The sequence below is a fragment of the Cetorhinus maximus genome, chromosome 5 (assembly GCF_964194155.1).
Source record: "Cetorhinus maximus chromosome 5, sCetMax3.hap1.1, whole genome shotgun sequence".
Classification (NCBI taxonomy): Eukaryota; Metazoa; Chordata; class Chondrichthyes; order Lamniformes; family Cetorhinidae; genus Cetorhinus; species Cetorhinus maximus.
The window spans coordinates 8,503,369-8,515,509 of record NC_135883.1 but is presented as its reverse complement, the minus strand read 5'-3'; the positions used below and the strand labels follow the sequence as shown (position 1 = coordinate 8,515,509).

The following is a 12,141-nucleotide window of genomic DNA, read 5'->3' as shown; positions in this document are numbered from 1 at the left end:
AATAATTGAGTCAAGTTTACCAATTTTAAGTTTTTGCTTTTTATTGATGTTTTGCTTACACAGCTCAAATTACGCTGATTAAAAGCCACAGAAACTAGCCCCCCGCAACATCAAAGAGAGAAATGGCAAAATGCATAAAGCATGTGCACAGCAGACTAAAATGAGAAAACTGAACCTACAGTAATGAGAGGAATTTCAAAGCATAGTCCTTATCAAAAATGTGTGAAACATGAATTGTAGACTTTAAAAGAGGTAACTACATTTGCAAATGAAGACTCACTGGTGAGTATAAGTAATTTATTTGGATTTTCAAAATGCACTTTGAAATACCCTACACATGAGGTTCCAAAAAGCATCAATTGATCACAAATTAGATTGGTGGATTAAAAATTATTTGCCACAAAAGGGAGATAATGACAAATAAGAAGAATTGTTTGGGAAACAAAGGCCTGCAGAATCCCATATGACTTAAATGATAAGAGGATATCTCTGGCAACATTACAAAAATCTCAAAGTATGTGACCGCATGAGTACTTTACAGCACCAATTGCATTCTAAGGGTTTGAGCGATCAAGCAGATGAATTCTTTATTTTCTTCCCCCTCAATTTTCTGAGTTTCTCTATTAGGCCGTCCTGTCCTGAAAGTAATAACATGCTGGGGTGCCAGTGACCTGAAGAGGAGATTTTTCATTTGTGAGCCTATTTGTGAGTGGCAGTGCACTGTTCAACTGGGCAAGTGGGAGTACAAAAAAAATCAAAGGAGGACAAAAGTGTATATAAACTCTTCAAAACTCTTGATTTCTATATGGGTTAACGCCAAAAACCAACTTGGGCTGGAAATCAAATCTCAAGTTGAGCGATGAGAAGATTTTCCCTCTAATAAATAGTGGAGATGTGGAACCGATGCTGGCAAAAGGGATGCTAATTCCTTTTATTTTTAAAAAAAAGGATTGAAGGTAAGGACGTAGGAGTAGAGATTTACACATGTATCAAACATGTCTTCTGCTGGGTCCACAGATGACAATCTTGTTAAACATAACTTGTCAGTATTGTATGCCTTGGATACACTTGAATTAATATTCTGAAATTTCATTCTGCCCACATTTTTTTATTCCATACTTTGTTACTTTTCTTATATTAATTAATGTAATCCACAAGGCAGTAGGAGATGCATTCAAAGGCTGATCAATTTTGTATTCATTGCAAAGGAAGGTGACAGGGTCACCTTAACCTGAATCAAGTATGGAAGTGCTCTTTTGTTTGACTGGTATATTTGCATAGTATGGGCATTAATAATTTAAACAAATGCATCAGATGCTGTAGCACCAAATCATTCACTAGGTTTACTACTCAGGAGCAGGAAAGGAAGAACGATGTAATAGTGTCACAATCTGCAGCTCAGCCACATAAGGCAAATATAGTGTTAGATTTATCTTTCAATTTTATATTTCACTTGTACATCCTCACTTCGTTTTCTCCGCCACTGGAAATTGCACCTTCAGCCATATAGGTCCCAACCTCTACAATCTCACTTTAAATCTCTCCACCTCTCTCTTCCTTTAAGAACCTCCTTAAAACCTCCTTGACAGCAAAACTTTTGGTCGCTCTGCCTATAACCTCCTTTCTGGGCTCAGTGTTAATTTTTGTCTGATTACACTCCTGTGAATTTCTGACATGGTCCTATGTTAAAGGTGCTATATAAATGCAAGTTGTTGTTGCTGTACTATTCTTAGGAATGACAATTACACTTGGAGAAGTGTCCACTTACAACTTACACTAAAATGAAAAATAATGATGATGGGAACTACAAGGAGGTGCTTTTAAAACAGATTTATCAACACTGAATCAAATCCATCTTATATGGGAGAGGACAAATAACGAAAACTAGAAAGTGTTGACTGATTGAGATCAAAGGTGTGAGTTTAAATCCCAAACTGAGCTCAATAAAAAGTGTTTTGCAGGCTAGCACCAGAAAAAAGCTGCTGGATTGTCATAAAAATCTAACTGCTTCAGTGTCCAGTTTCAACACATAATTCTAGAATCCATACTATAATTGGCATCTAATTCCCTCTGTAGTGAGCCAGACAGCTACTCAGTTGTACAATCAGTATAAAGTCAGAAGGCAGCACACTACCATCTTTTTCCAAGGTAATTAAAATAGCCTCACCAATGTCACCATGTTTTGAAAACAAGAGAAAGCTTAAGTTTTAAATAGTTACTGAGAAATGCGAGTTATTCTATAAAAAATTTCAAAAGCACAGATTGGGAAATCAGAGGTGCCATAAAAAAGAGCTCTCAGGGAAAATGAGAACAACACAAGTAAGCAGTCTTTCAATCCATGGTTAATATTTCTAGGACTCTAGACTTACCTGGCCTGCATCCAATTTATTTTTATTTATTATTCATTCTTCGGATGTGTTGTTAACAAGATCAACATTTGTTGGTCTTGAGAAGGCCATAGTGAGTCTTCTCTTAAAAAGGCTGAAGTCTATGTGGTTAAGGCACTCCCACAATGTTAAGTGGGCAGTGCCATCATTTTGAACCAATGATGAATAAGGAATGGCATTATGTCCAGGTTGCAAAGATGTGGACTGGGAGGGGAACTTGAATGTGACAGTGTCCTTGTGCACCTACTGCCCTTGTCCTTCTAGGTGGTGGAGTTTGAAGCTTTTTGTAAGCACTGTCAAAGATGATGACTATGTAAGGCTATTGATAGGAATTTGTGGGACAGTTCTACCAGCTTTGGCAATGATTTCCAGTCGCTAACAAGGAGAATTTTGCACGGTCGACTGAGATGTGTCTTTTTTATGTCCAATGCCTAGGTTGCAACCGAGTGGCCTGGCAGGTTTTATTCTTATTTTTTTCCAAGGCTGTTCGATACAATTCAGTGGCTTCCTAAAACACTTAAGAGGGCAGTTGACAGTCAACCATATTGGTGCTGGACTGAAGCCGTTTATATGCTGAACAAGGCAAGGAGGGCAGATGTCCTACCCTTAAGGGCATTACTGAACCAGCTGGGTTTTTATGGCTCTCTGGCAGCTTCCTGGTCACTTTTACTGATACCAATTTTTATTTCTAGCTTTTTATTGTAGATTTATTTTTTAAAAACTGAACTCAAATTCACAAATGTGAATGGCGTGATTGGACTCACGTGCTCGAGAAGACTCATATAGTAACATAACCACTACACTACTGTTACCCATGAGGTCTACATCTAAAAAAATAACTTACAGTAATCACTGAAGAAAGAATTTCAATTTCTCTGACCATCATAATTGCTCTTGCTGAGCACAATAGTTATGAATAATACATTAATGCTACACTGGAATTTTATGTTTGAATTGTAATTGAATCAGGTATTCATTCAAACGTTACTATCTATTGTAAAAATCCTTTATGTTTATTTCAACACGTATAGAGACAAGCAGGTCGTCCATCTTATTGCACTTGGGTAGTCTCAGTCTAGAGTGTGATTATGATGTTTTGCCAGTGACTCCAAAAAACCCCAAGTTGGCAAATTCAAGTAATTAAAGCTGCTTCTAAACTTAGAGGACAATTGCAACTACTTGTAAATTTCAATCATGTAACAGCTACCTTTAAGAAGTCTTTTTTTGCATCTGCAACTTGTCACAATGCATTGTTATAGCTGGAGTGTAATAGACATGTATTAGGAATAGAAGAAAACAAGTAGGTTACTCAGTCCCTCAAGCATGTTCTAACATTTTATTAGATTGTGGTTGATGCAATATATATACATATATACTATATATATATATATATAAAAATACCATACACACATATTTATAGTGTGTGTATATATATATATATATACATAATATACACACACACACACACATATATATATATATATATATAGATATACGTGTGTGTATGTATGTGTGTATATATATATATATACACACACACACTACACACATACATAAATAAATGGTGATATCTCAGCTAATTGCGAGACAGTAGTCCATTTGAGCAATTTAAAAGCATTGCAAAGATAAGGAATGACATCACTGAACAGCATTTCTCAAATTTTGAAACAATGCATGTTTCCATTGCTGTTGGTTTGTGCAAAGTCAGGTGACGTACCTTGGTATGGTCTTCCTCATGATTTCAATGTAGTTTATCCACCACATACAGATGAATCAGGTCTGTCATCCAAAGGGGGAAATCACAGGACTCTGTCCTTTTAACAATGTTCCTCGCAACAGCCATGTGATCTCCCTCACTCCCACACTGTATACAAGTCAGCGATCCCGATTCCCTCCTTAGGTATTTTTGATGGAGGTGGCTGAAAAGTAGACCGAGGTGATACAACGAAGGAGAAATTAAACAAAATTAACAATCAACCTCCAAGCACTCCAAATCAGCACGAAGACAGTGGGGAATGAAGACTGAAGCTCTTTATTTGAAGGATAAAATACACTTAAAGAATGAGGAAGAACCAATACAAAAGGGAGATCATCCTATTTGCTTCCTCATTTTATCCTCCAGATACAATTATACCATGGTAGCAGCAAAAATGGAGATGGGAAAATTCTGTGATTTGACTTAAAGACCAGCTTAGAGAACAGATGTGGCAAAGATGGTATTTGCCTTAGCAGGTATATCCAAACAACGGTGCTTAGGAACATCTCGAGGGTCTTCCAAGTAGTTGCCTTGTAGCTAGTCTCTCTCAAAATTAATCCATTAAGTAGACATAGACTCAGCAGAATAAACTTTAATTCTGCTTGTAAGTTGCCAAACCAACCAACATAATATGATAGAGAAATACATTCCATTACCTGTTCACAATATAATGCTTGGAGATGGATGCACTTAAGAGTTACCTCAAGGGAGCAAGTAATTGTCTAGAAATGACAACTCCTTGATCCAATCCATTTTATTTGCAACACATCTTAAAATATTAACAATGAATGCTGCAATCAACTTCTGAGGAATACAATGGGGCAAAAATTCTGTCAGCAGAATGAGAGAAATAAATTACTGGAACAAGTTTTCATAAAACATACGAAGGAGGTTCAAGAATAGCTGCACTTGAATGCCAAAGTGGTTGCAGCACAAAAGAATGTTGTTCATCTTGTCAAACAGAAATGAGCACCATGAGACCAATTGTTTCTGGTGCAAGGCATTGGATCTCAAGTGATCACAAGAGTAAAGAGGCATATAAAAGTTTAGGGAGAAAACAAGATTATCACAAGCTGGTTCTAAAGCTCGGTATGTAGAGGATAAAATACATTTAAAGAATGAAGAACCACCAATACCAACGGTACTGCCAAGCAAAACCTCTTATTCATGTGTTCTGAAAACCAAATTGACTGCTTTCAGATAACGAATTCACTTGGGAGATGAGCCTTGCCCCTCTTCATAAACACAGCAGGAACTTTCTATACGCTGGAGAGGTGCCATGCAGAAAGGCCAGCAACACAAATGCCAAACATGTAGTGAGTCTCTAATCAGAGAATGAGACTGGCACCTAATTTTTTAGTAGTACATAACGTATCACCTCAGATCCTCAACAGCTGTGCACAATTTCAATCTTCAAAGAAATATCATCACTTGTGGATGGACAAATTACACTCAGTACTTTTGAGTGGCCATCTGTATTTGTAAGCTGCAGAGTATTCATATCTAGGCAAGGTTTTGCATTCTTTATCTACATGAGGAACATTAGAAATGACTCTGCATTAAACTTTCCGGATTTACACAGCTTGTCTCTTCGACTCAAGAAAGTAATCCAAGCCTTTCCATACCAAGTTTTTGAATCCACAAAAGGATATAAGAAAAAAATCTTCTGTTTATCATATATAGAATAGATAAGATGGTATTAGGATCGAACTCAAACAAGATTTACCCTACACACGGATCTAAAAATTCTTTGACTTCCAATTCAACAAATTAAAATGGCTCACAAAATAGTGAGCCTCAAGATGCACGAGCATTTCAGCTAAAATATAACAAAGCAGAGTTAGCTACCACTACCTAAGATTGCATGTGGGCACCAACAAAGTATCACTGACTTATCAGCAGCCTAAGCAACGGCTGATATAAAACAAATTAAGCCAACATGTACTATAGCTCATACTAACTTGTTAAAACACGCTCACATTGAGGAAAACATTTTTCAAAATCTTAACAGGAGAGGGGTTCTCATTTAAACATTGGTCTCAGAAAACCAATCAATTGAGTTATGTAGATAACCTCTGTCTCAGAACCCACTTAAAGTAGGTAACTCGCAGCTGAATATAATGTTCTTCCACATCTTAGTAAGCACCGAAAGAACTTTGTACTTCTAGTTAGGCTGGAATCTCAACTTCAAAATTTCACTTGAAGTAGAAGTCATCCTTTGGTCCAGAAATCTTTTCCAGTGAGTCAGAATTTCTCAACAAGTGCTTCTTGGAAATGAATTGCCATGCTTCTTTCGGGATACTGCACAGATGTAAGACAGTGAAAATGTTGCTTGAAATAGCTGATGATAAAACAAACTAAATTTAAATAAAGCAATAAATGACAAAACTTAAATTCAAATATTTTATCAGATTGAAGATGTTTAATAACTTGTTACTGAGGGAAGCGCAATACTGTTACTGCTGTTAAACCGTGTGAGAAACAGGAGGGAACCTGGATCGAAGTTTTAGATATACCAAAGCAATAAGGGAGATCTTCCAGTTCCTGGACGAAGACGCGACGAAATCCTGTGATTTCTGTTGCTAGGTGACAGACCTGATTCATCTGTATATGGAGAATGTGTGATGTAAGAAAAATGAACACTAACTTTATTTTCCAAAGGTGTAATGCCTCGATGAGCCATATGATGCAGGACTTCACAAAATATTAGTTCTATGCTATATCAGAGTTCCTAACTTTAGATCATTTAGATAATAATTTTCTCAGTAGTTCAAAATCATCTGTACATTATCTACGCTTACATTTAGAATTATTCTATCACAAACCATAAAACCAGGAAAGCTCCCAGGACTACACAAAAAAAGACTCCTTTTCATTCTCTTTGTTGATTTAAGACTGAAGTTACTGGGGAAAGTGATTTATCTAATTTCGAGCACTTCCTTTCCAGATGAATAACAATACAAGAGCTCCGAAGGTACTTAATGTTATTTCTTGAAGCACAATAATTTTGCTACCCCACTTATAAAGTCCTCAAAAATGCATCTTCAAAGGTTTGGAGGGTTGGGATTTCCTCTCTTTTATTTCTATTGCATCAAATAGAAGAATCAAACATGCTATGGCTTTGTCAGTACAACCATTATGGCCTGAAATTGTTCCTTCGTCATGGCTATGATACAATTAGACAGAAAAATCTTCCTTTAGAATAGAATGAAACTCAATCGTCAATTGCAAGCAGTATCTTTTGTCAATAACCACATGAATGATTTTTACTGTGCATTCAAAATCTAAGTAGAAAAATATTTTGCAGGTGTACTTTAAATCAAATCTGCTCCTAACATCAGAAATTGAATTAGAAATTTAGGCTTTCAAAGCCTGGTGTGATATTGCATATAGAATTAAAACACAATTTTTAGCATGTTATAGTGCAAGCCGATTCATGGACACAAATTAACTAACTCACTTGTAAAGAAAATTGCTTAGTCTTCAACTGTTAAACATCTTAAAGGACAGAAATTTTCCAGAACCTTTTCAGAAATAATTAGAAACATAATTGCTGCTGTTTTTGTTTTCATGCAACTCATCCAAAATAGCAATACTTTATACAAATATAAATAGCAATTGAGTCCATATGCAAATTACCAAACAATACATGCAGCCTTATAAAGTTCAAAGGATTAGTTTCTACCTTTTCAATCTTCTAATCAAAAGCCTGGTTTTCAGGATGTGTTAATGGCATTAGTTCTTCGTCATTTAAGATATACTGTTAGTTGGAATCAGTAAACATACGTGTAAAGTGTTGGTTAAACAGAATCATTTTTTGCCATTAAAAGATCTCTGTTGTATAAAATATTAGGCATTTGTCTTTATTTATGTCTCTTGTCTATGCACTGATTTAAAACATTAAATGTATAAAATGGTTGGCCCAAACAGAACAACTGCTGAGCTGGGAGCTATTGATTGTGTAGGGTTTTATTTTCTGTTGGGAGATAGAGTTGTGACAATCAGGAAATGTTATTCACACTCGGCAGGTTGGGTAACATCCATGGAGAGAACAGACAAATTGACATTTAATATATGGACATCTCATCAGAACAGGAATATATTACAGATAAACAACATTTAAAAGGAACAAAGAGAAGGACATTCACAAGATACAGGGCGTGCAAGTACCAAAGAAAAATGGGGATAAGGCAGGCAGAAATTGAAGTATAAAAAAATAGCAAAGGCTCCACAGACAAGGAAGTCTGGATACAGACTGCCCGCCAGCATGGAATCTCCCTACTCTAAGACCTGTTTATTTGCTTCTCCCAGGTGGTTTGGCCAGTGGGCCCTGCTCTGCTTCGCTTGTTTTTTGTGCTTCTATCACCTACATCTATCCCCGTCCTCTTGAGCTATTTGGACATTTTATGTGTCTCATAAATGTCTTTGATTTCTACTACCCCTTCTAACATTTCCACTCAAACACTTTACAGGTCACTCTTTCTCATGAACCCACATGTCTGCATATACACTTTCCTCCCTTCCCTTTGTTTTATTGCTTTTATAGGCTGATCATCTATAATATCTCCCAGTTCTGATGAAAAGCTCACACCTGAAATGTCGACTTGTCTGATCTCCCCAGATTTGCCTGACCCGAATGCTTTGAACATTCTGTTTTTGCTTCAGCATTTTAATGTTGCTTTGTTGAAAATGTTATGTGATCTTATGCTTAGAAAATGCCATCTGATGCCAACATCTTAAGATTCAGTACAGGGTCAACAGAAAATACGTGCCAGGAGTTGATTAACAGAAAACCTTAGAAACGATTTCTGCCTACAAGAGCCAGTACAGGGTACCCTGCTGCATAAGGCTATGTAGAGATGTCCGCCCAAGGGGAAAAAACATTTGGCACGAAGAAAAACTTGGCAACTCAAACAGTCCCTTTAATAAAAAAAGAGTAGGCTTTTTCAAAATTTGAGTACATACTTTATCAACATTCATTTTCTTGAAGGCTGCTTGGAGGATTTTAAAATGTTGAATGTATTCATGCTCCAACTTTGCTTGGAATTTGACTTTCTTTAGAAGGATACATCCTGGAAAGAGCATATCCATAAACTGACAGTATGCTGTTCCTATTGAAAAAAAACAGCCATATTTTAGTAAGAGCAGAGATCAGTTTGTAAACACTTGAGCTTTCTAGGATATAGGTAAGGTTGTACATATTATTTTGAATGTACACATTTGCATTGAAAAGTCTGTATAATGAATAGTGGAATAACCAGAAGTCAATAATCGCATCACGTGAGGAAAATTAAGCAAGTTATTTGCACCATTACGTGAAGTCTCACATGAAATTACACTCTTGGAAGAATCCACAATATTGGAAAAGAATCTGTACTATAGAGAGTCAAGTATTTTGAATGCCATAGGCACAAGGAGAGTTAGTTAATGTGTGAAAGGTGGAAGATTGACCATCCTTGCAGGCTAATTAAGTGATACTCCAAAAGTAACTTAAGTAATTTACCATAAGATGCAGGAGCAGAAGTAGGCCATTCGGCCCGTCGAGTCTGCTCCGCCACTCAATGAGATCATGGCTGATCTGCTAATCCTCAACTCCACTTTCCTGCCTTTTCCCCATAACCCTTGATTCTCTTACTGATTAAAAATGTCTACCTCAGCCATGAATTTACTTAACAATCCAGCCTCTACAGCCCTCTGTGGTAAAGAATTCCACAGATTAACAACCCTTAGAGAAGAAATTCCTCCTCCTCTCTGTCTTAAATGGGCGACCCCTCACTCTGAGATTATGTCCTCTGATCCTAGACTCTCCCACAAGGGGAAACAACCTCTCGGCATCTATCCTGTCAAGCCCCCTAAAAATCTTATATGTTTCGATAAGGTCGTCTCTCATTCTTCCAAACTCCAATGAGTACAGGCCCAACCTGCTCAACCTCTCCTCATAAGAAAATCCATCCATATCCAGGATCAACCTACTGCCTCCAATGCCAGTACATCTTTCCTTAGATATGGGGACCAAAACTGTTCATAGTATTCTAGGTGTGGTCTAAGTGCCTTGCATAGTTTTAGCAAGGCTTCCTTATTTTTATACTCCAATCCCTTTGAAATAAAGGCCAACATTCCATATGCCTTTCCTATTACCTGCTGAACTTGTATATTAGCTTTTTGGGATTCATGCACGAGGACTCCCAAACCCCTCTGTGCTGCAACTTTCTGCAGTCTTTCTCCATTTAAATAATATTCAGCTCCTCTATTCTTCCTGCCAAAGTGCATAACCTCACATTTTCCCACATTGTATTCCATCTGTCAAGTTTTTGCCCACCTATCCATATCCCCCTCTGTAGACTCTTTGCGTCATCCTCACAACTTGCCTTCCCACTTTTGTGTCATCCGCAAATTTGGCGATAGTACATTCATTTCCCTCATCCAAGTCATTAATATATATTGTAAATAATTGTGGCCCCAGCACTGATCCCTGTCACACTCCACTAGTTACAGGTTGCCATCCTGAAAATGCCCCCCTGTATCCCAACTATCTGTCTTCTATTAATTAGCCAATCCTCTATCCATGCGAATATACTACCCCCAACACCATGGGCTCTTATCTTATGAAGTAGCCTTATGTGCGGTACCTTATTGAACACCTTTTGGAAATCCAAATATATTACATCTACTGGTTCCCCTTTATCTATCCTGCTTGTTATCTCCTCAAAGAATTCTAATAAATTTGTCAGGCATGATTTCCCCTCATGAAGCCATGCTGACTCTGCTTGGTTATATTATGCATTTCTAAATGCTCTGCTATTACACCTTTTATAATAGACTCTAACATTTTGCCCATATGGATGTTAAGCTAACTGGTCTATAGTTACCAGCTTTTTGTCTCCCTCCCTTTTTGAGTAAAGGTGTTAAATTGGTAGTTTTCCAATCCTCTGGGACTTATCCAGAATCTGGAAGATTACCACCAGTGTATCCACTATCTCTGTAGCTATTTTCCTTTAATATTCTAGGATGCAACCCATCAGGTCCAGGTGACTTATTGGCCTTTAGCCCCATTAGTTTCCCTAGTACTTTTTCTCAAGTGATAGTTATTGTATTTATTTCCTCCCCCCACCTTTTGCCCCTTGATTATTTAGTGTTTTTGGTATGCTATTAGATGCAAAGTATTTATTCAACTCCTCTGCCATTTCTTGCTTCCCCATTATTATTTCCCCAGCCTCATTCTCTATGGGGCCTATGGCCTCTCTCTTCCTTTTTACATATTTAAAGAAGCTCTTTCTGTCTGTTTTTATATTACTTACTAGTTTACCCTCAAAGTTTATTTTCTCCCTCTATTTTTTACTGGTCATCTTCTGTTGTTTTATTAAAACTTTCCCAATCCTCTGGTTTACCGCTAAACTTTGCCATATTGTATGTTTTATTCTTTCACTTTGATACTATCCTTAATTTCCTTGGTTAACAATGGGTGGTTTATCTCCTTCCTTGAATCCTTCTTCCTCACAGGGATATATCTTTGTTGTGAGTTTCTGCATTGTTCATCAACTGTCTTTTCTGCTAAACTCCTTTCCCAGTCCACTCCAGCTAACTCTGCCCTCACTCCTTTGTAATTACCCTTACTTAGGTTTAGCACATTTGAATGCTAAATTTCAACATGTTATGGTCATTGTTTCCTAGGGGATGTTTTGCTCAGATTATTCATTAAACCTGCCTCATTACACATTGCCAGATCCAAAATAGCCTGATCCCTGGTTGGATTCACAACATATTGTTCTAGGAAACTGTCCTGAATACACTCTATGAATTCTTGATCGTGGCTACCTCTGCCAATTTGATTTTCCCAATCTACATGAAGATTAAAGTCACCCATGATTAATATACTGCCTTTTTTACATGCCCTCATTATCTCCTGATTTATTCTCTGTCCTACAGTATAGCTATTGTTCGGTGGCCTATAGACTACTCCCACCGGTGTCTTCTTCCCCTTGTTATTTCTTACCTCCA

General features: G+C 37.2%; 1 protein-coding gene across 3 annotated transcripts in view; it reads right to left on the bottom strand.

Annotated features, from left to right (window-relative positions):
* The window catches only part of LOC144680482 (microtubule-associated protein RP/EB family member 3-like), a 98,893-nt gene that overhangs the window by 47,319 nt on the left and 39,433 nt on the right, over positions 1–12,141 (bottom strand). For all 3 annotated transcript variants that reach the window (XM_078541494.1, XM_078541495.1, XM_078541496.1), the window contains one exon: positions 9,109–9,254. In XM_078541494.1, coding sequence (XP_078397620.1) covers positions 9,109–9,254 — 146 coding nt within the window. The remainder of the gene's footprint in view (positions 1–9,108; positions 9,255–12,141) is intronic.